General features: G+C 36.1%; 1 protein-coding gene across 20 annotated transcripts in view; it reads right to left on the reverse strand.

The window, feature by feature from the left end:
* Positions 1-216: 216 nt before the first annotated feature.
* Positions 217-26,085, reverse strand: part of si:ch211-200p22.4 (phosphatidylinositol-binding clathrin assembly protein) — a 147,820-nt gene continuing 121,951 nt past the window's right edge. For 12 of the 20 annotated variants that reach the window (XM_011487631.4, XM_078935977.1, XM_078935971.1 and 9 more), the window contains 3 exons: positions 7,216-7,272; positions 6,299-6,415; positions 2,888-5,921 (listed from right to left, as the gene is read on the reverse strand). In XM_011487631.4, the coding sequence (XP_011485933.1) occupies positions 5,907-5,921; positions 6,299-6,415; positions 7,216-7,272 (189 nt within the window). In that variant the 3' untranslated portion in view covers positions 2,888-5,906. Of the gene's footprint in view, positions 5,922-6,298; positions 6,416-7,215; positions 7,273-26,085 lie in introns of all 20 variants that reach the window. The other 8 variants (XM_078935970.1, XM_011487628.4, XM_078935981.1 and 5 more) reach the window with 1 other exon arrangement.

A 26,085-nucleotide genomic window follows, 5' to 3' on the forward strand; every position in this document is an offset into this window, starting at 1 on the left:
AGAAGATTTTTTAATCCGGATCACTTTAATCCTGATCCAAAAATTTGAAATACCGGGCCACATAAAACGTTTTGGGGCTAAACATGGCATAGTCATAATAAAAAGACCTTTGGAAAGGCTTTTACAATAGATCAGTTGGATTGGGTCTTTAAAATATCTTCTGAGTTGCAGTTTCCAGAATCCTTGAGACAAAAAAAATAACTCAAAACACAAATGTTTAGGAATGGAAAATGATTTTTTATTTCTTCCAAAATCCAGGAGAAAGAAAACAAAATTACCAGAATAAACATATACTGCTGTAAAATAAAAGCCTGTAACTTCTGTCAGCTGTGACATTTGTTTGACTTTCGATACTTGATACAATCCAATCCATATATTTCTGCATTAAATAAATAGAGAAAAACATTTACAAAGAGAGACGAGAAAGACAGAACAGGTGGATTTTCTGCTTTAAAAACATTTGGCATCACACAACAGATCCTGATGTTTGAAGCAGCACGTGGCACGCTTAATCTGTATCATCTGTTTAACCTGCTAATCCCCATAACCTACACACTGCTATGCTAACATATTGTCCAGAAAAGGTCAATTAAAACAATTTGAAGCAGCAGCAGACATTTGTCTTGAAGCTGTGTTGCAAGTGTGTTTCATTATATACAGAAAAATGAGGCAGCTAAATGTTTATACGGAATAACGCAGATCTAAAAAAAAAACTGAATGTGCATTACCGTTTTCGTTTTTAAATTGTGAGCAACTTACTGACAAAAAAAGGAAATCAATCACAATATTAAAAAATGTACTTGTTCATTCGTTCCTGGTTTCCAACATGTGGGTGTAACACACCTTCTAAGCAACAAGGTGCCAGAGCCGTCAAAAAGATGCACGCTGGGGGGAAAAAAAAAACTACAACGATATAGCAATAGTGGCTCATTTCTGGAGACAGTCCAGTCAGCAGCAGGTCAAAAGTGTGCAAACGGTTTGAATTCTGACCACTGTGTGGAAAGGGCCGACCTTTTTAGATGGGGATGGTAGGACAAGATCGTCTTGTCTTGCTTTAAAAAAAAAAAAGAAAAAAACTCAACGCAGATAGTGACACAACCATACTCCCAAAGAAAAAGGATTGGTTCCCCAGAAGAGACATTCAAGAACCACTCCTTCCACTAGACTCATGCTACATTAATGCAGAGACAGTAGTAGCTTTCAAAATACAGGCTATCAGAAAGCAGCATTGGAGAGGGAAACTCAGATTCTAACAGAGCCTACTTGCTCAGCCCTGTGTTTGACATAATGACTTGATGTGCGATAAAGCTGTAACAACTAAGAACTAGGAGGCCAAAAACTTTTTTTTAAAAGACTGCAAGAAATGCAAAGCTAAGGGAGGGGGGTTTACACAAATTAGAAAAAAATAAATCAAGTTTGCATCCACAGTTTAAAGTCAACTACAAAGATTTTTCTGTACAATAATATTTCAAACATCCTGAGATATGAGGATTCTGCTGAAGTTCTCTGCTACTTTTTATCATGAAAAGGGTTCATTCCTTTAAGGAAATGTATCTTTCAATGTAAAAGCCTCTATGTGTGGAAGTTAAAGTAGAATTGCTAAGGTATTTCTTTAGCAAGTATTAAAAAATGTGCTAATTATGGACAGCCATATCCTTTTAGTGTGTCATTTGTGTAGTATTGTGCTTGGCTTTGGAACCACACAACCATCAGGTTAATAAACACAAACTCACTCTCTACTGTTCATATTAGAAAAATGTATTCAACCTAAAAAAAATTTGCCATGAATAGAAAAGACCAAATACCTCCCCATTTGCTGTTAGATTGAGTGAATAAAAAAAAAACGGTCACGTTTGTTCAACATAATTTCCACATCTACCATTACTTTGGTAATCTGCTTTGCTCTATAGGTCCAAGTGTTTGGCATCCTAATAAAAAGGTGATTGAATGTTTGTAGGTGGGTGATGTTGAAATGAGCAGGCTGTTATGAAAATAAAAGACTTCTACTACCAAACAGTGGAGCATCTTTGATAGAAAGAAGTAGAAGTTCAGTCAAAACTTTAGAAAAAAAGATGCCCTGAGCCTGAGAGCCTCTGAAAGTTTGAATCGATGGCTAACAGACAGACACACGTAGAGGGAAGAGACCAATAGGAAATGAAAATAAAATACTGCAACTAGAAGCTTCTAAAAGCTGAATCTACCAACAGCAAGAGGGAGGACAATCTAGACTGAAATGAACTCTTGAACTTTACCATCTACACCAGGGGTGGGCAATCTTCTGCAATCCACCCTTCTGCAATCTGTGCCCTGATCTGAACCCCTCTAAAAGTCCCTGTCAAATAGAACAGATGACAGTCTTCTGTCGTGATCGGATCTTTGTTTTCATTCTATATTCCTGGACTTAATTACTATGAAGGTTTGAACTTTGAGAATTTAAACACGAGAGACTATTGTGAAAATGTTCATGTCTGTCTGAGAAAAGTGTATAAAGTGGGTGGTGAGGAGTTTTACTGCCATAAAACATCTGTTATCCTACACCGCAGATTTAATCATTCACGGTTGTTTTTAGAACAAAATTCCCGGGATAAAAAAGGGAACACTGTACTGGTGAAAAGGTAATACAAATATATGTCCAGCTGCAGCAAAAGACATGAATTTGACTCTTTTTTTTTTTTCCATTATCACTCGATGATAAACAGACGTGCAGGACACAGTGTAGCAGCTCAGGTTTATTTGTGAAGTGTAGCACACACTGTGAGATGTCCGAGGAGCTGCTGCCCTCCAAAGTTTCAAAGGGACTATTACGGGAGAGAATCTACTATTTGTTAGTTATATTTTGTACTTTTTTTCCCCCTATTTCTTTGAAAATCACAGAGTTTTCTGGTTATTTTTTTATTCAATGGTGTTGTTTATTTTATTAAAAGAATAATGAATGAATCAATGAAATTTTATTCCTATAGCACTTTACAGCTCATTCAGGTTCTCAAAGTGTTTCATAATAAAAGAAAGACTTAATAAGTTTAAAATTAGACAAATGAAAGAGGACAAAAGTTTTGTAGCCCTCACAAGAAAAAGTTTTGGGCCCCGGCTCTAGCATCCATGTGGTGTTGGAAGATTTGTTGTTTTTCATTCAAACATCACATGAACGCAGGATTTCTCTAAATTTGGGTTTTAGTTGAGGTACATCAAGTCATTGGTGCAATTGGCTCTAAAATGAAAACTAAAGCCACAGCTTTCAAATAAAACTCAAGAATGATCCGTTTTAAATTACATATTAATTTTCAGTCAAAATGTTTTCATCCAGATTCCATGTTATTTCTTTCTCTTACAAGGTGGATTACCAAAAAACTCCTGCCCTTCTATCGAATTATAGGACCCTTTGTGGCCCTTTTTGTTAAAAGTTTGCTCACCCCTGATCTACACTGACTAAAAATGTGGTAATGAAAGCATTCTAGAGATGGACTGACTAAAGAAACTGAGATTTCACAACAACAGAGCTGGACAGTGGATGACTGCTGATGGATAGGGTGTAGAAGCTTGGAGCTAAGCATGAGACTACAAAAAGCTCATGATGACAGTGGCAAAAAAAAAAAGCAAAAACAACTGTTGCTCACCAAAGCGGCTGGCAGCTGCAACACCAACGAGCTTCAAATCTGTTTCCACCAAACAGGGCTGTTACAAAGGGGGAGGGGGGGGGGGGGGGGGGGACTTAGCTTAGCCTTCTTCCAATTCTTGCACCCACTACTTACTGAACCATCATATTTGATGTCTTTGCCAGACTCTAAATGGGAAGTAGAAAGCTGTATTCCGTTTTACTGAATATTCTAACCAGTTGTACTTTTCAAACAAACAGGAAAATGCTCAATTCTGTATACCAAAGTTATTAGCCCCATGTTTTGGTCACTTAAATCAAATCCTGTAGTGGAATGTGTTGCTGCAGCAGCTTTATAATCTTCCCCATCTTGGCCTGTTTGCTCCCTCTGTAACAGTTGGATCTTCCTCTCCCTCTTGATCCACCTGCTGCAACTCCACAGTCTCTCTCAGCTCTTTCTGACTTGAGCTTTTCTGTTGACATTTTTCTCCCTCAGCCTGTCCTTCTGCCTGACCCTTCAAGAGAAAATAAAACATATTGAATTTATAACTGATCCAACATAGAGGTTATATCATGACCTTTGCTCACACCACAGTAATTTGTTGCTCCCAAATACTTAAAAGTTACACAAATTAGGATTTAGGCACATTTGTGACTAAAATGGTTGCAATTTAAAGCCCTTAAAAGCAATATTTGGGTGAGGCTCTCTATATAAACTCCTCATAAAATCTATAAAGGTTTTAGGGCAAGGATTAATTTAAAAACTCCATGCACAGCCCGCCTCAATGTCATCCGAGTAAAAACAAAGGTACAGAACCCAGAATATTGAAAGCTGATGGGTTAGTGCAACCAATTTGCTCTCACCAGATGGAATATATACCTGCACAAAAAGGGGACATCCATGTACGTCAAAAACCTATTTATTGAACTTGATGATAACTAGCCTTCACAGAGAGCAGCTGAACTGTTTGAAGGCAGTATATCTCCAGTTTTTGAAGATGGATATAACTTGAAAGCAGTAGCTAGGTCAGATAATTCATAAAAAAGTTAAGCACTTTGTCTTAACAACAGTGATTTTAGAAAAGACAAAAGCTGCATTTTTTTTTAGCTTTATTAAAGGATACATAAAAAAAGCCAAAATGACAAGCGGGAGATAAATAGAAAGAGAAACTGAGGCATAAATAAAAGTGAACCTGCCTTCCTATTGCTGTTTCACCATTGTGCTCCAACAACATCATTTGCTCTGATAAATTTTGTTTAGATTTAAGAAAAACACCTGTTTTGTTAAGTTTTCCTTTTGTTATTTTTATTGTTGTTTTTTCAGTGTGAAGAAAGTCAAAAACCCTGAACGCAGAAACCCTTTTCTTGTGGTACCAGACCCTGAAAACCAAACAAAAACGGGCACAATCGGTTCACCAATCACAACCACTTTAAGTAGTTCGAGCTAAATGGTTTTCACCGTCACAGAGTTTCACGTGATTTTTCTTAAGTGGCCGTCTGGCAGTGATTGCTTGCTGTCTTCACCCATCCCCATCTCCCTGTGTGGCTTTGGGAATGCAGTACAGGATGTACGAATTGACAATAAATGATTACCAAAAACAAACATTTCCACTAATGACTGTACAAACTAGAACAGGAAAGGCCAGCAAAAGAAAAAACAAAGTTCAGAAATAGTAATTTGACGCAACAAGGTGGAAACATACAGGAAACCTTTGGGGACATTTGCCTTTGAATATCTTGCTTAATGGATCCCTTTGATCACCATTAAACCAAGGTGGATATAAAGAAGAAGAAGTTGGCTATAAAAATGCATTGTCTGAAACAACTGCTGTGCACGCACACACACATTTGTCCTCTGTAAGTGCTCTCCAAGTTGCTGTTGCAGGCATATGGTAACCCAGAGAGAACAAAATAGCACCAGTATGAAGTAAAGCTAGTTCTGCAGCAGAGACCCTGTTCACAGTCAGATCCAGAGAAAGCCAGGCCCCAGCATCCTCTCTTTTCCTCACAGCTCCCTCTCAATGCCACACCAGCACACTTTAAACCACAAACCAGACAGGAAAAACACAGAGAGGCTACATTCACACTTTAGTGTACAGAGTTGTTTCAGACAATCATCAGCCAAAGATTATGTCTGACCGTCGTCTAATTTTTGTTTTATATCACCCTAGTTTCTCTTGTGATATTAGATTTCTTCCTCAGCGTGTGTCTGGAGTTCTTTCACGTGATTGAATCGTTTCTTCCTCGATCTGAGCACGCTGTCCTTCTGCTGTCTGTGAGATACTTTTGGCACTCTGCTTCCCCTCTGGCTGGATTACATAAACTGCATCTGAACACAGAAGCAAACAGGGGAGAAAAAAAACTGTTATTTTGGATTGCAACACATTTTTCTTGTTTATTTTCTTTTATGATGGATTTGTGCAGTGAAAGGACTGACCCCTGCAAGAAAGTCCTGCTGCCCGAACAAAACTCTTTTTTTTTTAACAATTAAACGTCTGTCAAGAAGCTTTTACTTTAAATTTTGCATGATCTTCCCTCCAAACAGCCTTAGACAGATCAATAATAAGGGCTGCAGTGTTGCTGTCAGGGAAGATGTGCATTATTTACTGCCGCTGTAATCACGCAGAGTTCAGGAACTACATTTTCCAACAAGATTTGACATGAAGCAAAATAAAAAAATTTTTGCAGGAATTCTATGCAGGTTACCTGGGCTCCTGGCATGGGTGCAAAGGGGTTGGTGGGTCTGAGAACCGGCTGGTTGTACATCATTGGCTGTGGAGCCATCACAGGCACCCCACCCATCTGCGCCATCTGAGGAGGGACCTGGAAAATACAAAAATTAAACAACAGTTCAGTGACCAACAATTAAAAAAAAGATTAAAACTCAAGTCATCTTTTGATCTATTATAAAAGCTTTCCCAGTGGTCTTTTAAGAATGATTATGCAGTTTTCAGTAAAAAACAACAAAAAAAAAAAACAGAAAACCTGTGTAGTTTTCTAGGACATAGTTTATGCAGAGTAGCAGTATTTCATTAAAAATTCACCTCTGAGTTGTGGGCAAGAATGTTGGTGCAGAGCAACCCTGTCCCCCTTTCCCCTCCCTGTTGTTGAGAGCTTTCTGTTTACAACCTCTTACAGTCCCAACCTTACATCAGCGATGCTACAAAAATGTCGAGCAATGTTGGAGCTATCCAGCTGTACGGTTTAGAGCCAGATGGCAGCTCAGACAAGGAAAAAAAGTAGTACATCTGTCTACAAGTGGATCCATCAGAATGGAGCAGAGCAAGAAACCTGTGACCAGCCCAGAATATTTTCTACACAAGATCTTTTTCAAGTGGCATTTTTTTCATCTGCTCCTTATTCACAATGATTAGAATAAAGAAAAATACTCAGAAATGCTATTTTAAATTGAATTTTCTTTACACATGTCCATCATTACAAAAACGCCACAACAAGTTAAAAACACTATTTTCATTGGAGTGGATCTTTTAGAAGACTTTTGGCCAGAAAAAAAGAAACATTACACATGTTATATGCAATGAAGACGGTCAGAAAGAAATAATCAGAGACATGAATATACGAACATATATACACCCCCCCAAAATGTGTTTGAGTGTGCTCACCATTCCATACACAGGCACTTGCGGTGTGGTTATAGGGAAAGCCATCGGAGCCGGAGCCTGGAAGAAAAACAAGCTCAAAGTCAAAGAAAACCAAAGGAACGTCTGGCTCCAAAAACACAACTTTCCTATTGTTAACCACCTTCAAACTGAATAGTTTATGTCTAAAATGAAAGACTCAGACCAGGCATCTTCAAGACTAAAACAATGTGAGCAAGAAGAACACACTTGAAGGCTCAAGAACTTGTACAGTCCTAGCACAGCATGTAGAAAAGCGAAGTAAGGGAGTCCAACTGTGAGCAATTATTAGCACCACTTAAAGGGAGTGCTACAGCAGGATGAGGCTTGGCCATGGCAAATCCACTTAACCAGAATGGGCAACAAGTTCAACCTGACAGGTTAGCTGTCAGGTTATCAACAGATTTTTTTTTTTCGATGACTATCGGTGAACATTCAGGAGGGAAGCCAGCAGAGCTGCAGCACAGGTGGATGCTGATCATGCACAACAGGGGCCTACCGTTGACAAATCACCTGCAGCTTTGTTTCAAATACCAGAGGAGAAAACACTCCTCTGGTATTTGCAACGCAAGTGGCTATGTAAACCAAATCCATCACTATAAATGCCTTTACAGAGTTTAAATTATTCTATTTTCCCTGCAGTCTAACAGCTAAACTGACTTGATCAAGGGGGCATACAAAGCTAGAATTTGTGTTAAAGCACCAGTCTAACAATTGACATAAGCCTCTAAGGATGGTCCACACAAACATCTTCCTGAAAACTTTGCATCGTTTCAGGTTGGAAGTGATGACCAGCTGAAATCTCCTTGAAAAGATCCTTTAAGTTCTGGACTTTTTCCACTTTTCTAGACAGAGAAGCTGAAGCTGAACAGAAAACAAAACACTTCAAAATAGTTTGACACTGCAGGTGAGCATAGATGTGTAAATCAAAGAACTTAACAGGCTATAATGACTTTGTAAATGCTGTGCAAGTTTGGAGTATTTTTGCCCAAAACCCACAGTCATACACAACCCCCTAAAGATTTCAATTCTCTGCAACATTGTCCCTGTAGCCTATTTATATATTTGTTTGTTTGTTTCTATTAAGCTAAAGATTTTCGTAAAAAAATTCATGTGTTATAACAATAATAAATATCTTGAACTGAATTTCTATTTTTAATATTTTTGCTTGCTCTGAAACGACGGATACAGGCGGTGTTTTGATGAGACATTTTTACTTCAGGGAAAGAAAACCAGTTGTGTTATATTTATACCATTACATTAAGGGGGGGTGAGCTCATATGATTATTTGGTATGATGTGAAGCTTGAACAAAATTAATTTTCAACTAGAAGGAGCTGCATTTCCAGAAGAAAATGCAGGGTTGAATGCTGTATTGCTGAATGAAAGCAGAAATATGATGAAAAAGCTGAACATTGTAAAAGTAGAATGTCTAAAATAGGTCAAACATTGTAGAAGGAGTTAAGCATGAAAGCTGTAATTGTTGAAAAAATGGCTGAAATTTCCTGGAATATTTTGAAAAATTAAAGCACCAAAAGTCAAAGGTAAACATTGTAAAAGTAGAATGACCAAAACAGGTCAAAATTTGTAGACGGAGTTAAGCATGAAAGCTGAAATTGTTGAAAAAATGGATGTTCTGTCCAAAATTTGAAGATGATGCTAAAATGGCTAAAAGTGCTAGCATCAGCATCATCAACTGACTCAAAAAACCACATTGTTTAAGAGTATCATATTGGTAAAAGCTACATGTTCTAAGTTGACAGAAAATCCACTTTTTTCAAAATGGCGGCTTTTTTATTAATTTTATCTCCATAGCAACCATTTTACATTTGGGTCGGCATGGGATGACGAACAAATCGACGTCAGTTTCACACAAATCAGAAAAAGTAAACCTTTGGACGTCCTTAGCAACGAAGTTTGTTGGCTAACCACGCCCACATTCCTTATATGTCCAGATCCAGTGAATTTCAATCTGTTCAGTTCTAGTCATGGATGAAGTTTATTGCAATATTTGCTTCAGATTTTGTCATAAAAAGGCCACCAACATTAGGTTGTGTCGACATCCCATAATGATTTCTAAGTGTATTTTATAGTCCAAAGCCTTGTGATCATTTTAATGTTTGAACGGTGTCTCTAGCGACAAGTATGTTGAAGTTATATTCGTTTAAAGAAACAAAGGCTTCAGATTTGAAAAACACAAAATGGCTGCCAAACAGTCTCCATCCCATAATGACTACAAACCTTGAAGTTGTAATGCAAAGCTATATCGTTTGACAGTAAAAGTGGAGCCACATGCTGCAGCAGGTGACATCATGTCATATGATGAACCTCAAGATCAATTCTCTAAACTATGTGTGTGCCATTAGTCTTAACACACTCATACATATATAATGGAAAGCTATATTGATCATCCGCTAGCTAGCTGAATGACACGGCATAATATTTTCATTTAACCACTGACATATGTGGTGTAAAAACATGATATTTACTTCTCGTAACAGCCACCTAACTCATGGTTTGGGAATCAACACTTTCCCATGAGCCTTAGCGGCCGTGGGCGGGGCTAAGGCCCGGGTCCCAACGCTTGTCCACAAGATGGCTGCGGAGCACATGTTTGAACTGCAGCTTCCATCTACGAGGAGGAAAATAAAAAATACATCAAAACTAACTTAGATTTGCTCCCACTGTTTTTTGTAACATACATTGAGTGTTTGTGTGTGTGCTTTAAGCTGCTCTGATCATTTTAACGTTTGAATGGTGTCTTTAGATAAAATTGTGTGGAAGAAGCAAAGGTTCTTGAAAAGATAAAGGAACAATGAATGAAAGCTGAATTTGCTGATGAAATGGCTGCACTGTCCTGGAAAATCCTGAAAAATCTTTAAAAGTAAAAGGATAAAAAGTCAAAGCTTATGAGTAACCCCACCTGAAAGAAAATGCTTCCATGTAACGAAATATAATTGAGTTAGTGGAACTGAATTTTATCAAGAAAGGTAAGGTAAACATGCATAAAAATTCGGATGCTGGAATCGAACTCTGAACCTCAGTATTATAAGACCGCTTTCTAAGCCATTGAGCCAACACTTCTGTGATCACACAATGCAGCCGGTATATATTAATCAGGCGTGTCGTGTATCATCTTATTGGAAAAAGCCGAGTTGAAACGATTTCATGCCACAGTTCGTTATTTACGTGGAAAAAACGATTGACAATTTTCACTTTTGAAAAGTCAAAGGATTTGAAAGACCAAAAGTGGTGGTAAAAAAGGATTCTCAATGTATTTAAATGGAGCAAAAATCTTGGAAAATCCTGTACAAGCATGGAATATCTTGAAAGGTTCAAGGATTTGAAAGACCAAAAGTAATAGCTGAAAGGATTAAGCTGAAAGATCTTAACATTGCAACAGTAAAATGGTTAAAATAGGTAAAAACTGAAGTTAAAAATCGCCTCACATTTAGGCACAAAATGGCCGCAAAACCGTAGTTGGTGTTGCCATCCCATAATAATTTCAAAACTTATATTGAAATACAAAGTCTTATGAGCAGTTTAATGTTTGAACGGTGTTTTTAGCTAAAGGCATGTTGAAGTTACAATGGTTGAAAGAAACAAAGGTTTCAAGGATTCTCCATGTATTTTAATGGAGCAAAAAATCCTGGAAAATCCTGGAATATCTTAAAAAGTTCAATGATTTGAATGACCAAAAGTAATAACTGTAATAAGTTGAAAGAGCTCAACATTTTAAAAGTAAAATAGTAAAAAAAAATTTAAGGGTCCGAACCGGGTGTCGAATCCAGAACCTCATGTACCATAACTTCCCAATGCATTTTAATAGGGCAAAAATTCCCGGAAAAACTGGAATATCTTAAAAAGTACAAGGATTAGAAGTACCAAAAGTCATAGCATTAATAAGATGAAGGAGCTGAACATTTTAAAAGTTGAATGGTTAAAATAGGTTAAAAATTGTAGAAGGAGTTAAGTGCCGAAAAACGGCGGAAGATAGGTGGAAGAATAAACTAGAAGGAGCTGCATTTCCAGAAGAAAATGCAGGGTTGAATGCTGTACTGCTGAATGAAAGCTGAATTAGCTGAAGAAATGGCTGAACTGTACTGGAAGAACCATGAAAAGTTAAAGGTGCAAAAGTCCTAGCAGGAATAAGCTGAAAAAGTTGAACATTGTAATAGTAGAATGGCTGAAATAGGTCAAAATTTGTAGGACTTAAGCATGAAAGCTGAAATTGTTGAAAAAATGGCTGAAGTGTTGAAAATTTGAAGAAGTTGCTAAAATGGCTAAAAGTACTAGCATTGGAATCAGCATCATCAACTGACTCCAAAAAACACGTTGTTTGAGAGTATTATATTGGTAAAAGCTACATGTTCTAAGTTGATAGAAAATCCACTCTTTTCAAAATGGCGGCTTTTTTATTGATTTTATCTCCATAGCAACCATTTTATGTTTGGGTCGCCTGGAGATGAGGAACAAATCCACGTCGGTTTCAGATGAATCGGAAAAAGTAAATTTTTGGACGTCCTTAGCAACGAGCTTTGTTTGCTAACCACGCCCACATTACTTATATGTCCAGATCCAGTGAATTTCAATATGTTCAGTTCCAGCCATGGATGAAATTTATTGCAACATTTGCTTCAGATTGTCAAAAAATGCCCACCAAACAGTAGGTTGTGTTGCCATCCCATAATAATTTCAAAACGTATGTTGAAGTCCAAAGCCTTGTGAGCATTTCAATGTTTGAACGGTGCCTCTAGCTGAAAGCATGTTAAAGTTATAATGCTTGAAAGCAACAAAGGTTTTCAAGGATTCTCCATGTATTTATATGAAGCAAAAATCTTGGAAAATCCTGGAAAATCTTGGAATATCTTGAAAAGTTCAAAGATTTGAAAGACTAAAAGTCGTAGCTGAAAGGAATAAGCTGAAAGGGTTGAACATTGTAATAGTAGAAGGATTAAAATACGTGAAAGTTTGAAGAAGTTTAAAATTGCCTCACATTTTGGCACAAAATGGCTGCCAAACTGTAGGTGGTGTTGCCATCCCATAATAATTTTGAACCTTATGTTGAAGTCCAAAACCTTGTGAACATTTCAATATTTGAACGGTGTCTCTGGCCAAAAGAATGTTAAAGTTACAATTGTTTAAAGAAGCAAAGGTGTGGCCAATGGAGCAAAAACATTGGAAAATCTGGGAATATCCGGGAATATCTGGAAAAGTTCAAAGATTTGAAGGACCAAAAGTCATAGCTGAAAGGAATAAGATGAAAGGGTTGAACATTGTAATAGTAGAATGGTAAAAATAGGTGAAAGTTTGAAGAAGTTTAAAATTGCCTCACATTTTGGCACAAAATGGCCGCCAAACTGTAGGTGGTGTTGCCATCCCATAATAATTTTTAAACCTTATGTTGAAGTCCAAAACCTTGTGAACATTTCAATATTTGAACGGTGTCTCTAGCCAAAAGAATGTTAAAGTTACAATTGTTTAAAGAAGCAAATGTGTGGCCAATGGAGCAAAAAGATTGGAAAATCTGGGAATATCCGGGAATATCTGGAAAAGTTCAATGATTTGAAGGACCAAAAGTCATAGCTGAAAGGAATAAGCTGAAAGGGTTGAACATTGTAATAGTAGAAGGATTAAAATACGTGAAAGTTTGAAGAAGTTTAAAATTGCCTCACATTTTGGCACAAAATTGCCGCCAAACTGTAGGTGGTGTTGCCATCCCATAATAATTTTGAACCTTATGTTGAAGTCCAAAACCTTGTGAACATTTCAATATTTGAACGGTGTCTCTAGCCAAAAGAATGTTAAAGTTACAATTGCTTAAAGAAGCAAAGGTGTGGCCAATGGAGCAAAAACATTGAAAAATCTGGGAATATCCGGGAATATCTGGAAAAGTTCAAAGATTTGAAGGACCAAAATGTCATAGCTAGAATAAGATGAAAGAGCTGAACATTTTCATAGTCGAACGGTTAAAATAGGTGAAAAATTGTAGAAGGAGTTTAACTGTGAACTTCTGAACGAAAAATTCTCCATGTATTTCAATGGACCAAAAATTCCCGGAAAACCTGGAATATCTTAAAAAGTAAAAGGATTTGAAAAACCAAAAGTCATAGCAGAAATAAGATGAAAGAGATGAACATTTTAAAAGTAGGATGGTTAAAATAGGTTAAAAATTGTAGAAGTAGTTAAACGCCAAAAAACGGCGGAAGATACTATAATAAATAAAGAGAAACAGAAAAACAAAGGGTTGAATGCTTTACAGCATTCAACCAAATAAAGAGAAACAGGAAAACAAAGGGTTGAATGCTTTACAGCATTCAACCAATAAAGAAATAAAGAGAAACAGGAAAACAAAGGGTTGAATGCTTTACAGCATTCAACCAACTAGAAGGAGCTGCATTTCCAGAAGAAAATGCAGGGTTGAATGCTGTACTGCTGAATGAAAGCTGAATTAGCTGAAGAAATGGCTGAACTGTACTGGAAGAACCATGAAAAGTTAAAGGTGCAAAAGTCCTAGCAGGAATAAGCTGAAAAAGTTGAACATTGTAATAGTAGAATGGCTGAAATAGGTCAAAATTTGTAGGACTTCAGCATGAAAGCTGAAATTGTTGAAGAAATGGCTGAATTGTTGAAAATTTGAAGTTGTTGCTAAAATGGCTAAAAGTACTAGCATTGGAATCAGCATCATCAACTGACTCCAAAAAACACGTTGTTTGAGAGTATTATATTGGTAAAAGCTACATGTTCTAAGTTGATAGAAAATCCACTCTTTTCAAAATGGCGGCTTTTCTATTGATTTTATCTCCATAGCAACCATTTTATGTTTGGGTCGCCTGGAGATGAGGAACAAATCAACGTCGGTTTCAGATGAATCGGAAAAAGTAAATTTTTGGACGTCCTTAGCAACGAGCTTTGTTTGCTAACCACGCCCACATTCCTTTTATGTCCAGATCCAGTGAATTTCAATATATTCAGTTCCAGCCATGGATGAAGTTTATTGCAACATTTGCTTCAGATTTTGTCAAAAAATGCCCACCAAACAGTAGGTTGTGTTGCCATCCCATAATAATTTCAAAACGTATGTTGAAGTCCAAAGCCTTGTGAGCATTTCAATGTTTGAACGGTGCCTCTAGCTGAAAGCTTGTTAAAGTTATAATGCTTGAAAGCAACAAAGGTTTTCAAGGATTCTCCATGTATTTAAATGAAGCAAAAATTTTGGAAAATCCTGGAAAATCTTGGAATATCTTGAAAAGTTCAAAGATTTGAAAAACTAAAAGTCGTAGCTGAAAGGAATAAGCTGAAAGGGTTGAACATTGTAATAGTAGAAGGATTAAAATAGGTGAAAGTTTGAAGAAGTTTAAAATTGCCTCACATTTTGGCACAAAATGGCCGCCAAACTGTAGGTGGTGTTGCCATCCCATAATAATTTTGAACCTTATGTTGAAGTCCAAAACCTTGTGAACATTTCAATATTTGAACGGTGTCTCTAGCCAAAAGAATGTTAAAGTTACAATTGTTTAAAAAAGCAAAGGTGTGGCCAATGGAGCAAAAACATTGGAAAATCTGGGAATATCCGGGAATATCTGGAAAAGTTCAAAGATTTGAAGGACCAAATGTCATAGCTGAAAGGAATAAGATGAAAGGGTTGAACATTGTAATAGTAGAATTGTAAAAATAGGTGAAAGTTTGAAGAAGTTTAAAATTGCCTCACATTTTGGCACAAAATGGCCGCCAAACTGTAGGTGGTGTTGCCATCCCATAATAATTTTGAACCTTATGTTGAAGTCCAAAACCTTGTGAACATTTCAATATTAGAACGGTGTCTCTAGCCAAAAGAATGTTAAAGTTACAATTGTTTAAAGAAGCAAAGGTGTGGCCAATGGAGCAAAAACATTGGAAAATCTGGGAATATCCGGGAATATCTGGAAAAGTTCAAAGATTTGAAGGACCAAAATGTCATAGCTAGAATAAGATGAAAGAGCTGAACATTTTCATAGTCGAACGGTTAAAATAGGTGAAAAATTGTAGAAGGAGTTTAACTGTGAACTTCTGAACGAAAAATTCTCCATGTATTTCAATGGAGCAAAAATTCCCGGAAAACCTGGAATATCTTAAAAAGTAAAAGGATTTGAAAAACCAAAAGTCATAGCAGAAATAAGATGAAAGAGATGAACATTTTAAAAGTAGAATGGTTAAAATAGGTTAAAAATTGTAGAAGTAGTTAAACGCCAAAAAACGGCGGAAGATACTATAATAACTAGAAGGAGCTGCATTTCCAGAAGAAAATGCAGGGTTGAATGCTGTACTGCTGAATGAAAGCTGAATTAGCTGAAGAAATGGCTTAACTGTACTGGGAAAACCTTGAAAAGTTAAATGTGCAAAAGTCCTAGCAGGAATAAGATGAAAAAGTTGAACATTGTAATAGTAGAATGGCTGAAATAGGTCAAAATTTGTAGGACTTAAGCATTAAAGCTGAAATTGTTGAAAAAATGGCTGAAGTGTTGAAAATTTGAAGAAGTTGCTAAAATGGCTAAAAGTACTAGCATTGTAATAAGCATCATCAACTGAATCCAAAAAACACATTGTTTGAGAGAATCATATTAGTAAAAGCTACATGTTATAAGTTGACAGAAAATCCACTTTTTTCAAAATGGCGGCTTTTCTATTAATTTTATCTCCATAGCAACCATTTTACGTTTGGGGCGGCATGGGATGACGAACAAATCGACGTCAGTTTCAGACAAATCGGAAAAAGTAAACCTTTGGACGTCCTTAGCAACGAAGTTTGTTTGCTAACCACGCCCACATTCCTTATATGTCCAGATCCAGTGAATTTCAATATGTTCAGTTCCAGCCATGGATGAAGTTTATTGCAATATTTGCTTCATATTTTGTCAAAAAATGGCCACCAAACAGTAGGTTGTGTTGCCATCCCATAATAATTTCAAAATGTATGTTGAAGTCCAAAGCCTTGTGAGCATTTCAATGTTTGAACGGTGCCTCTAGCTGAAAGCTTGTTAAAGTTATAATGCTTGAAAGCAACAAAGGTTTTCAAGGATTCTCCATGTATTTAAATGAAGCAAAAATCTTGGAAAACCCTGGAAAATCTTGGAATATCTTGAAAAGTTCAAAGATTTGAAAGACTAAAAGTCGTAGCTGAAAGGAATAAGCTGAAAGGGTTGAACATTGTAATAGTAGAAGGATTAAAATACGTGAAAGTTTGAAGAAGTTTAAAATTGCCTCACATTTTGGCACAAAATGGCCGCCAAACTGTAGGTGGTGTTGCCATCCCATAATAATTTTGAACCTTATGTTGAAGTCCAAAACCTTGTGAACATTTCAATATTTGAACGGTGTCTCTAGCCAAAAGAATGTTAAAGTTACAATTGTTTAAAGAAGCAAAGGTGTGGCCAATGGAGCAAAAACATTGGAAAATCTGGGAATATCCGGGAATATCTGGAAAAGTTCAAAGATTTGAAGGACCAAAATGTCATAGCTAGAATAAGATGAAAGAGCTGAACATTTTCATAGTCGAACGGTTAAAATAGGTGAAAAATTGTAGAAGGAGTTTAACTGTGAACTTCTGAACGAAAAATTCTCCATGTATTTCAATGGAGCAAAAATTCCCGGAAAACCTGGAATATCTTAAAAAGTAAAAGGATTGGAAAAACCAAAAGTCATAGCAGAAATAAGATGAAAGAAATGAACATTTTAATAGTAGAATGGTTAAAATAGGTTAAAAATTGTAGAAGTAGTTAAACGCCAAAAAACGGCGGAAGATACTATAAAAATAAATAAAGAGAAACAGGAAAACAAAGGGTTGAATGCTTTACAGCATTCAACCAACTAGAAGGAGCTGCATTTCCAGAAGAAAATGCAGGGTTGAATGCTGTACTGCTGAATGAAAGCTGAATTAGCTGAAGAAATGGCTGAACTGTACTGGAAGAACCATGAAAAGTTAAAGGTGCAAAAGTCCTAGCAGGAATAAGCTGAAAAAGTTGAACATTGTAATAGTAGAATGGCTGAAATAGGTCAAAATTTGTAGGACTTAAGCATGAAAGCTGAAATTGTTGAAAAAATGGCTGAATTGTTGAAAATTTGAAGATGTTGCTAAAATGGCTAAAAGTACTAGCATTGGAATCAGCATCATCAACTGACTCCAAAAAACACGTTGTTTGAGAGTATTATATTGGTAAAAGCTACATGTTCTAAGTTGATAGAAAATCCACTCTTTTCAAAATGGCGGCTTTTTTATTGATTTTATCTCCATAGCAACCATTTTATGTTTGGGTCGCCTGGAGATGAGGAACAAATCCACGTCGGTTTCAGATGAATCGGAAAAAGTAAATTTTTGGACGTCCTTAGCAACGAGCTTTGTTTGCTAACCACGCCCACATTCCTTATATGTCCAGATCCAGTGAATTTCAATATGTTCAGTTCCAGCCATGGATGAAATTTATTGCAACATTTGCTTCAGATTTTGTCAAAAAATGCCCACCAAACAGTAGGTTGTGTTGCCATCCCATAATAATTTCAAAACGTATGTTGAAGTCCAAAGCCTTGTGAGCATTTCAATGTTTGAACGGTGCCTCTAGCTGAAAGCATGTTAAAGTTATAATGCTTGAAAGCAACAAAGGTTTTCAAGGATTCTCCATGTATTTAAATGAAGCAAAAATCTTGGAAAATCCTGGAAAATCTTGGAATATCTTGAAAAGTTCAAAGATTTGAAAGACTAAAAGTCGTAGCTGAAAGGAATAAGCTGAAAAGGTTGAACATTGTAATAGTAGAAGGATTAAAATACGTGAAAGTTTGAAGAAGTTTAAAATTGCCTCACATTTTGGCACAAAATGGCTGCCAAACTGTAGGTGGTGTTGCCATCCCATAATAATTTTGAACCTTATGTTGAAGTCCAAAACCTTGTGAACATTTCAATATTTGAACGGTGTCTCTGGCCAAAAGAATGTTAAAGTTACAATTGTTTAAAGAAGCAAAGGTGTGGCCAATGGAGCAAAAACATTGGAAAATCTGGGAATATCCGGGAATATCTGGAAAAGTTCAAAGATTTGAAGGACCAAAGGTCATAGCTGAAAGGAATAAGATGAAAGGGTTGAACATTGTAATAGTAGAATGGTAAAAATAGGTGAAAGTTTGAAGAAGTTTAAAATTGCCTCACATTTTGGCACAAAATGGCCGCCAAACTGTAGGTGGTGTTGCCATCCCATAATAATTTTGAACCTTATGTTGAAGTCCAAAACCTTGTGAACATTTCAATATTTGAACGGTGTCTCTAGCTAAAAGAATGTTAAAGTTACAATTGTTTAAAGAAGCAAAGGTGTGGCCAATGGAGAAAAAAAATTGGAAAATCTGGGAATATCCGGGAATATCTGGAAAAGTTCAAGGATTTGAAGGACCAAAAGTCATAGCTGAAAGGAATAAGCTGAAAGGGTTGAACATTGTAATAGTAGAATGGTAAAAATAGGTGAAAGTTTGAAGAAGTTTAAAATTGCCTCACATTTTGGCACAAAATGGCCGCCAAACTGTAGGTGGTGTTGACATCCCATAATAATTTTGAACTTTATGTTGAAGTCCAAAACCTTGTGAACATTTCAATATTTGAACGGTGTCTCTAGCCAAAAGAATGATAAAGTTACAATTGTTTAAAGAAGCAAAGGTGTGGCCAATGGAGCAAAAACATTGGAAAATCTGGGAATATCCGGGAATATCTGGAAAAGTTCAAGGATTTGAAGGACCAAAAGTCATAGCTGAAAGGAATAAGATGAAAGGGTTGAACATTGTAATTGTAGAATGGTAAAAATAGGTGAAAGTTTGAAGAAGTTTAAAATTGCCTCACATTTTGGCACAAAATGATAGCCAAACTGTAGGTGGTGTTGCCATCCCATAATAATTTTTAAACCTTATGTTGAAGTCCAAAACCTTGTGAACATTTCAATATTTGAACGGTGTCTCTAGCCAAAAGAATGTTAAAGTTACAATTGTTTAAAGAAGCAAAGGTGTGGCCAATGGAGAAAAAACATTGGAAAATCTGGGAATATCCAGGAATATCTGGAAAAGTTCAAGGATTTGAAGGACCAAAAGTCATAGCTGAAAGGAATAAGATGAAAGGGTTGAACATTGTAATAGTAGAATGGTAAAAATAGGTGAAAGTTTGAAGTTTAAAATTGCCTCACATTTTGGCACAAAATGGCCGCCAAACTGTAGGTGGTGTTGCCATCCCATAATAATTTTGAACCTTATGTTGAAGTCCAAAACCTTGTGAACATTTCAATATTTGAACGGTTTCTCTAGCCAAAAGAATGTTAAAGTTACAATTGTTTAAAGAAGCAAAGGTGTGGCCAATGGAGCAAAAAGATTGGAAAATCTGGGAATATCCGGGAATATCTGGAAAAGTTCAAAGATTTTAAGGACCAAAATTGTCATAGCTAGAATAATATGAAAGAGCTGAACATTTTCATAGTGGAACGGTTAAAATAGGTGAAAAATTGTAGAAGGAGTTTAACTGTGAACTTCTGAACGAAAAATTCTCCATGTATTTCAATGGAGCAAAAATTCCCGGAAAACCTGGAATATCTTAAAAAGTAAAAGGATTTGAAAAACCAAAAGTCATAGCAGAAATAAGATGAAAGAGATGAACATTTTAATAGTAGAATGGTTAAAATAGGTGAAAAATTGTAGAAGTAGTTAAACGCCAAAAAACGGCGGAAGATACTATAAGAACTAGAAGGAGCTGCATTTCCAAAAGAAAATGCAGGGTTGAATGCTGTACTGCTGAATGAAAGCTGAATTAGCTGAAGAAATGGCTGAACTGTACTGGAAGAACCATGAAAAGTTAAAGGTGCAAAAGTCCTAGCAGGAATAAGCTGAAAAAGTTGAACATTGTAATAGTAGAATGGCTGAAATAGGTCAAAATTTGTAGGACTTCAGCATGAAAGCTGAAATTGTTGAAGAAATGGCTGAATTGTTGAAAATTTGAAGTTGTTGCTAAAATGGCTAAAAGTACTAGCATTGGAATCAGCATCATCAACTGACTCCAAAAAACACGTTGTTTGAGAGTATTATATTGGTAAAAGCTACATGTTCTAAGTTGATAGAAAATCCACTCTTTTCAAAATGGCGGCTTTTCTATTGATTTTATCTCCATAGCAACCATTTTATGTTTGGGTCGCCTGGAGATGAGGAACAAATCAACGTCGGTTTCAGATGAATCGGAAAAAGTAAATTTTTGGACGTCCTTAGCAACGAGCTTTGTTTGCTAACCACGCCCACATTCCTTATATGTCCAGATCCAGTGAATTTCAATATATTCAGTTCCAGCCATGGATGAAGTTTATTGCAACATTTGCTTCAGATTTTGTCAAAAAATGGCCACCAAACAGTAGGTTGTGTTGCCATCCCATAATAATTTCAAAACGTATGTTGAAGTCCAAAGCCTTGTGAGCATTTCAATGTTTGAACGGTGCCTCTAGCTGAAAGATTGTTAAAGTTATAATGCTTGAAAGCAACAAAGGTTTTCAAGGATTCTCCATGTATTTAAATGAAGCAAAAATCTTGGAAAATCCTGGAAAATCTTGGAATATCTTGAAAAGTTCAAAGATTTGAAAGACTAAAAGTCGTAGCTGAAAGGAATAAGCTGAAAGGGTTGAACATTGTAATAGTAGAAGGATTAAAATAGGTGAAAGTTTGAAGAAGTTTAAAATTGCCTCACATTTTGGCACAAAATGGCCGCCAAACTGTAGGTGGTGTTGCCATCCCATAATAATTTTGAACCTTATGTTGAAGTCCAAAACCTTGTGAACATTTCAATATTTGAACGGTGTCTCTAGCCAAAAGAATGTTAAAGTTACAATTGTTTAAAAAAGCAAAGGTGTGGCCAATGGAGCAAAAACATTGGAAAATCTGGGAATATCCGGGAATATCTGGAAAAGTTCAAAGATTTGAAGGACCAAATGTCATAGCTGAAAGGAATAAGCTGAAAGGGTTGAACATTGTAATAGTAGAATGGTAAAAATAGGTGAAAGTTTGAAGAAGTTTAAAATTGCCTCACATTTTGGCACAAAATGGCCGCCAAACTGTAGGTGGTGTTGCCATCCCATAATAATTTTGAACCTTATGTTGAAGTCCAAAACCTTGTGAACATTTCAATATTAGAACGGTGTCTCTAGCCAAAAGAATGTTAAATTTACAATTGTTTAAAGAAGCAAAGGTGTGGCCAATGGAGCAAAAACATTGGAAAATCTGGGAATATCCGGGAATATCTGGAAAAGTTCAAAGATTTGAAGGACCAAAATGTCATAGCTAGAATAAGATGAAAGAGCTGAACATTTTCATAGTCGAACGGTTAAAATAGGTGAAAAATTGTAGAAGGAGTTTAACTGTGAACTTCTGAACGAAAAATTCTCCATGTATTTCAATGGAGCAAAAATTCCCGGAAAACCTGGAATATCTTAAAAAGTAAAAGGATTTGAAAAACCAAAAGTCATAGCAGAAATAAGATGAAAGAGATGAACATTTTAATAGTAGAATGGTTAAAATAGGTTAAAAATTGTAGAAGTAGTTAAACGCCAAAAAACGGCGGAAGATACTATAATAATAATAAATAAAGAGAAACAGGAAAACAAAGGGTTGAATGCTTTACAGCATTCAACCAACTAGAAGGAGCTGCATTTCCAGAAGAAAATGCAGGGTTGAATGCTGTACTGCTGAATGAAAGCTGAATTAGCTGAAGAAATGGCTGAACTGTACTGGAAGAACCATGAAAAGTTAAAGGTGCAAAAGTCCTAGCAGGAATAAGCTGAAAAAGTTGAACATTGTAATAGTAGAATGGCTGAAATAGGTCAAAATTTGTAGGACCTAAGCATGCAAGCTGAAATTGTTGAAAAAATGGCTGAATTGTTGAAAATTTGAAGATGTTGCTAAAATGGCTAAAAGTACTAGCATTGGAATCAACATCATTAACTGACTCCAAAAAACACGTTGTTTGAGAGTATTACATTGGTAAAAGCTACATGTTCTAAGTTGATAGAAAATCCACTCTTTTCAAAATGGCGGCTTTTCTATTGATTTTATCCCAATAGCAACCATTTTATGTTTGGGTCGCCTGGAGATGAGGAACAAATCAACGTCGGTTTCAGATGAATCGGAAAAAGTAAACTTTTGGACGTCCTTAGCAACGAGCTTTGTTTGCTAACCACGCCCACATTCCTTATATGTCCAGATCCAGTGAATTTCAATATGTTCAGTTCCAGCCATGGATGAAGTTTATTGCAACATTTGCTTCAGATTTTGTCAAAAAATGGCCACCAAACAGTAGGTTGTGTTGCCATCCCATAATAATTTCAAAACGTATGTTGAAGTCCAAAGCCTTGTGAGCATTTCAATGTTTGAACGGTGCCTCTAGCTGAAAGCTTGTTAAAGTTATAATGCTTGAAAGCAACAAAGGTTTTCAAGGATTCTCCATGTATTTAAATGAAGCAAAAATCTTGGAAAATCCTGGAAAATCTTGGAATATCTTGAAAAGTTCAAAGATTTGAAAGACTAAAAGTCGTAGCTGAAAGGAATAAGCTGAAAGGGTTGAACATTGCAATAGTAGAAGGATTAAAATACGTGAAAGTTTGAAGAAGTTTAAAATTGCCTCACATTTTGGCACAAAATGGCCGCCAAACTGTAGGTGGTGTTGCCATCCCATAATAATTTTGAGCCTTATGTTGAAGTCCAAAACCTTGTGAACATTTCAATATTTGAACGGTGTCTCTAGCCAAAAGAATGTTAAAGTTACAATTGTTTAAAGAAGCAAAGGTGTGGCCAATGGAGCAAAAACATTGGAATATCTGGGAATATCCGGGAATATCTGGAAAAGTTCAAGGATTTGGAGGACCAAAAGTCATAGCTGAAAGGAATAAGCTGAAAAGGTTGAACATTGTAATAGTAGAATGGTAAAAATAGGTGAAAGTTTGAAGAAGTTTAAAATTGCCTCACATTTTGGCACAAAATGGCCGCCAAACTGTAGGTGGTGTTGCCATCCCATAATAATTTTGAACCTTATGTTGAAGTCCAAAACCTTGTGAACATTTCAATATTTGAACGGTGTCTCTAGCCAAAAGAATGTTAAAGTTACAATTGTTTAAAGAAGCAAAGGTGTGGCCAATGGAGCAAAAACATTGGAAAATCTGGGAATATCCGGGGATATCTGGAAAAGTTCAAAGATTTGAAGGACCAAAATGTCATAGCTAGAATAAGATGAAAGAGCTGAACATTTTCATAGTCGAACGGTTAAAAAAGGTGAAAAATTGTAGAAGGAGTTTAACTGTGAACTTCTGAACGAAAAATTCTCCATGTATTTCAATGGAGCAAAAATTCCCGGAAAACCTGGAATATCTTAAAAAGTAAAAGGATTTGAAAAACCAAAAGTCATAGCAGAAATAAGATGAAAGAGATGAACATTTTAATAGTAGAATGGTTAAAATAGGTTAAAAATTGTAGAAGTAGTTAAACGCCAAAAAACGGCGGAAGATACTATAAGATACGATAATAATAAACTAGAAGGAGCTGCATTTCCAGAAGAAAATGCAGGGTTGAATGCTGTATTGCTGAATGAAAGCAGAAATATGATGAAAAAGCTGAACATTGTAAAAGTAGAATGTCTAAAATAGGTCAAACATTGTAGAAGGAGTTAAGCATGAAAGCTGTAATTGTTGAAAAAATGGCTGAAATTTCCTGGAATATTTTCGAAAATTAAAGCACCAAAAGTCAGAGGTGAACATTGTAAAAGTAAAATGACCAAAACGGATCAAAATTTGTAGACGGAGTTAAGCATGAAAGTTGAAATTGTTGAAAAAATGGATGTACGGTTGAAAATTTGAAGATGATGCTAAAATGGCTAAAGGTGCTAGCATCAGCATCATCAACTGACTCCAAAAAACACGTTGTTTGAGAGTATTATATTGGTAAAAGCTACATGTTCTAAGTTGATAGAAAATCCACTCTTTTCAAAATGGCGGCTTTTCTATTGATTTTATCTCCATAGCAACCATTTTATGTTTGGGTCGCCTGGAGATGAGGAACAAATCAACGTCGGTTTCAGATGAATCGGAAAAAGTAAACTTTTGGACGTCCTTAGCAACGAGCTTTGTTTGCTAACCACGCCCACATTCCTTATATGTCCAGATCCAGTGAATTTCAATATGTTCAGTTACAGCCATGGATGAAATTTATTGCAACATTTGCTTCAGATTTTGTCAAAAAATGCCCACCAAACAGTAGGTGGTGTTGCCATCCCATAATAATTTCAAAACGTATGTTGAAGTCCAAAGCCTTGTGAGCATTTCAATGTTTGAACGGTGCCTCTAGCTGAAAGCATGTTAAAGTTATAATGCTTGAAAGCAACAAAGGTTTTCAAGGATTCTCCATGTATTTAAATGAAGCAAAAATCTTGGAAAATCCTGGAAAATCTTGGAATATCTTGAAAAGTTCAAAGATTTGAAAGATTAAAAGTCGTAGCTGAAAGGAATAAGCTGAAAGGGTTGAACATTTTAATAGTAGAATGGTAAAAATAGGTGAAAGTTTGAAGAAGTTTAAAATTGCCTCACATTTTGGCACAAAATGGCCGCCAAACTGTAGGTGGTGTTGCCATCCCATAATAATTTTGAACCTTATGTTGAAGTCCAAAACCTTGTGAACATTTCAATATTTGAACGGTGTCTCTAGCCAAAAGAATGTTAAAGTTACAATTGTTTAAAGAAGCAAAGGTGTGGCCAATGGAGCAAAAACATTGGAAAATCTGGGAATATCCGGGAATATCTGGAAAAGTTCAAAGATTTGAAGGACCAAAATGTCATAGCTAGAATAAGATGAAAGAGCTGAACATTTTCATAGTCGAACGGTTAAAATAGGTGAAAAATTGTAGAAGGAGTTTAACTGTGAACTTCTGAACGAACAATTCTCCATGTATTTCAATGGAGCAAAAATTCCCGGAAAACCTGGAATATCTTAAAAAGTAAAAGGATTTGAAAAACCAAAAGTCATAGCAGAAATAAGATGAAAGAGATGAACATTTTAATAGTAGAATGGTTAAAATAGGTTAAAAATTGTAGAAGTAGTTAAACGCCAAAAAACGGCGGAAGATACTATAAGATACGATAATAACTAGAAGGAGCTGCATTTCCAGAAGAAAATGCAGGGTTGAATGCTGTACTGCTGAATGAAAGCTGAATTAGCTGAAGAAATGGCTGAACTGTACTGGAAGAACCATGAAAAGTTAAAGGTGCAAAAGTCGTAGCAGGAATAAGCTGAAAAAGTTGAACATTGTAATAGTAGAATGGCTGAAATAGGTCAAAATTTGTAGGACCTAAGCATGCAAGCTGAAATTGTTGAAAAAATGGCTGAATTGTTGAAAATTTGAAGATGTTGCTAAAATGGCTAAAAGTACTAGCATTGGAATCAGCATCATTAACTGACTCCAAAAAACACGTTGTTTGAGAGTATTACATTGGTAAAAGCTACATGTTCTAAGTTGATAGAAAATCCACTCTTTTCAAAATGGCGGCTTTTCTATTGATTTTATCCCCATAGCAACAATTTTATGTTATGGTCGCCTGGAGATGAGGAACAAATCAACGTCGGTTTCAGATGAATCGGAAAAAGTAAACTTTTGGACGTCCTTAGCAACGACCTTTGTTTGCTAACCACGCCCACATTCCTTATATGTCCAGATCCAGTGAATTTCAATATGTTCAGTTCCAGCCATGGATGAAGTTTATATCAACATTTGCTTCAGATTTTGTCAAAAAATGCCCACCAAACAGTAGGTTGTGTTGCCATCCCATAATAATTTCAAAACGTA

The sequence above is a fragment of the Oryzias latipes genome, chromosome 18 (assembly GCF_053564925.1).
Source record: "Oryzias latipes strain Hd-rR chromosome 18, Olatipes_Hd-rR_3.1".
NCBI classification, from domain to species: Eukaryota; Metazoa; Chordata; class Actinopteri; order Beloniformes; family Adrianichthyidae; genus Oryzias; species Oryzias latipes.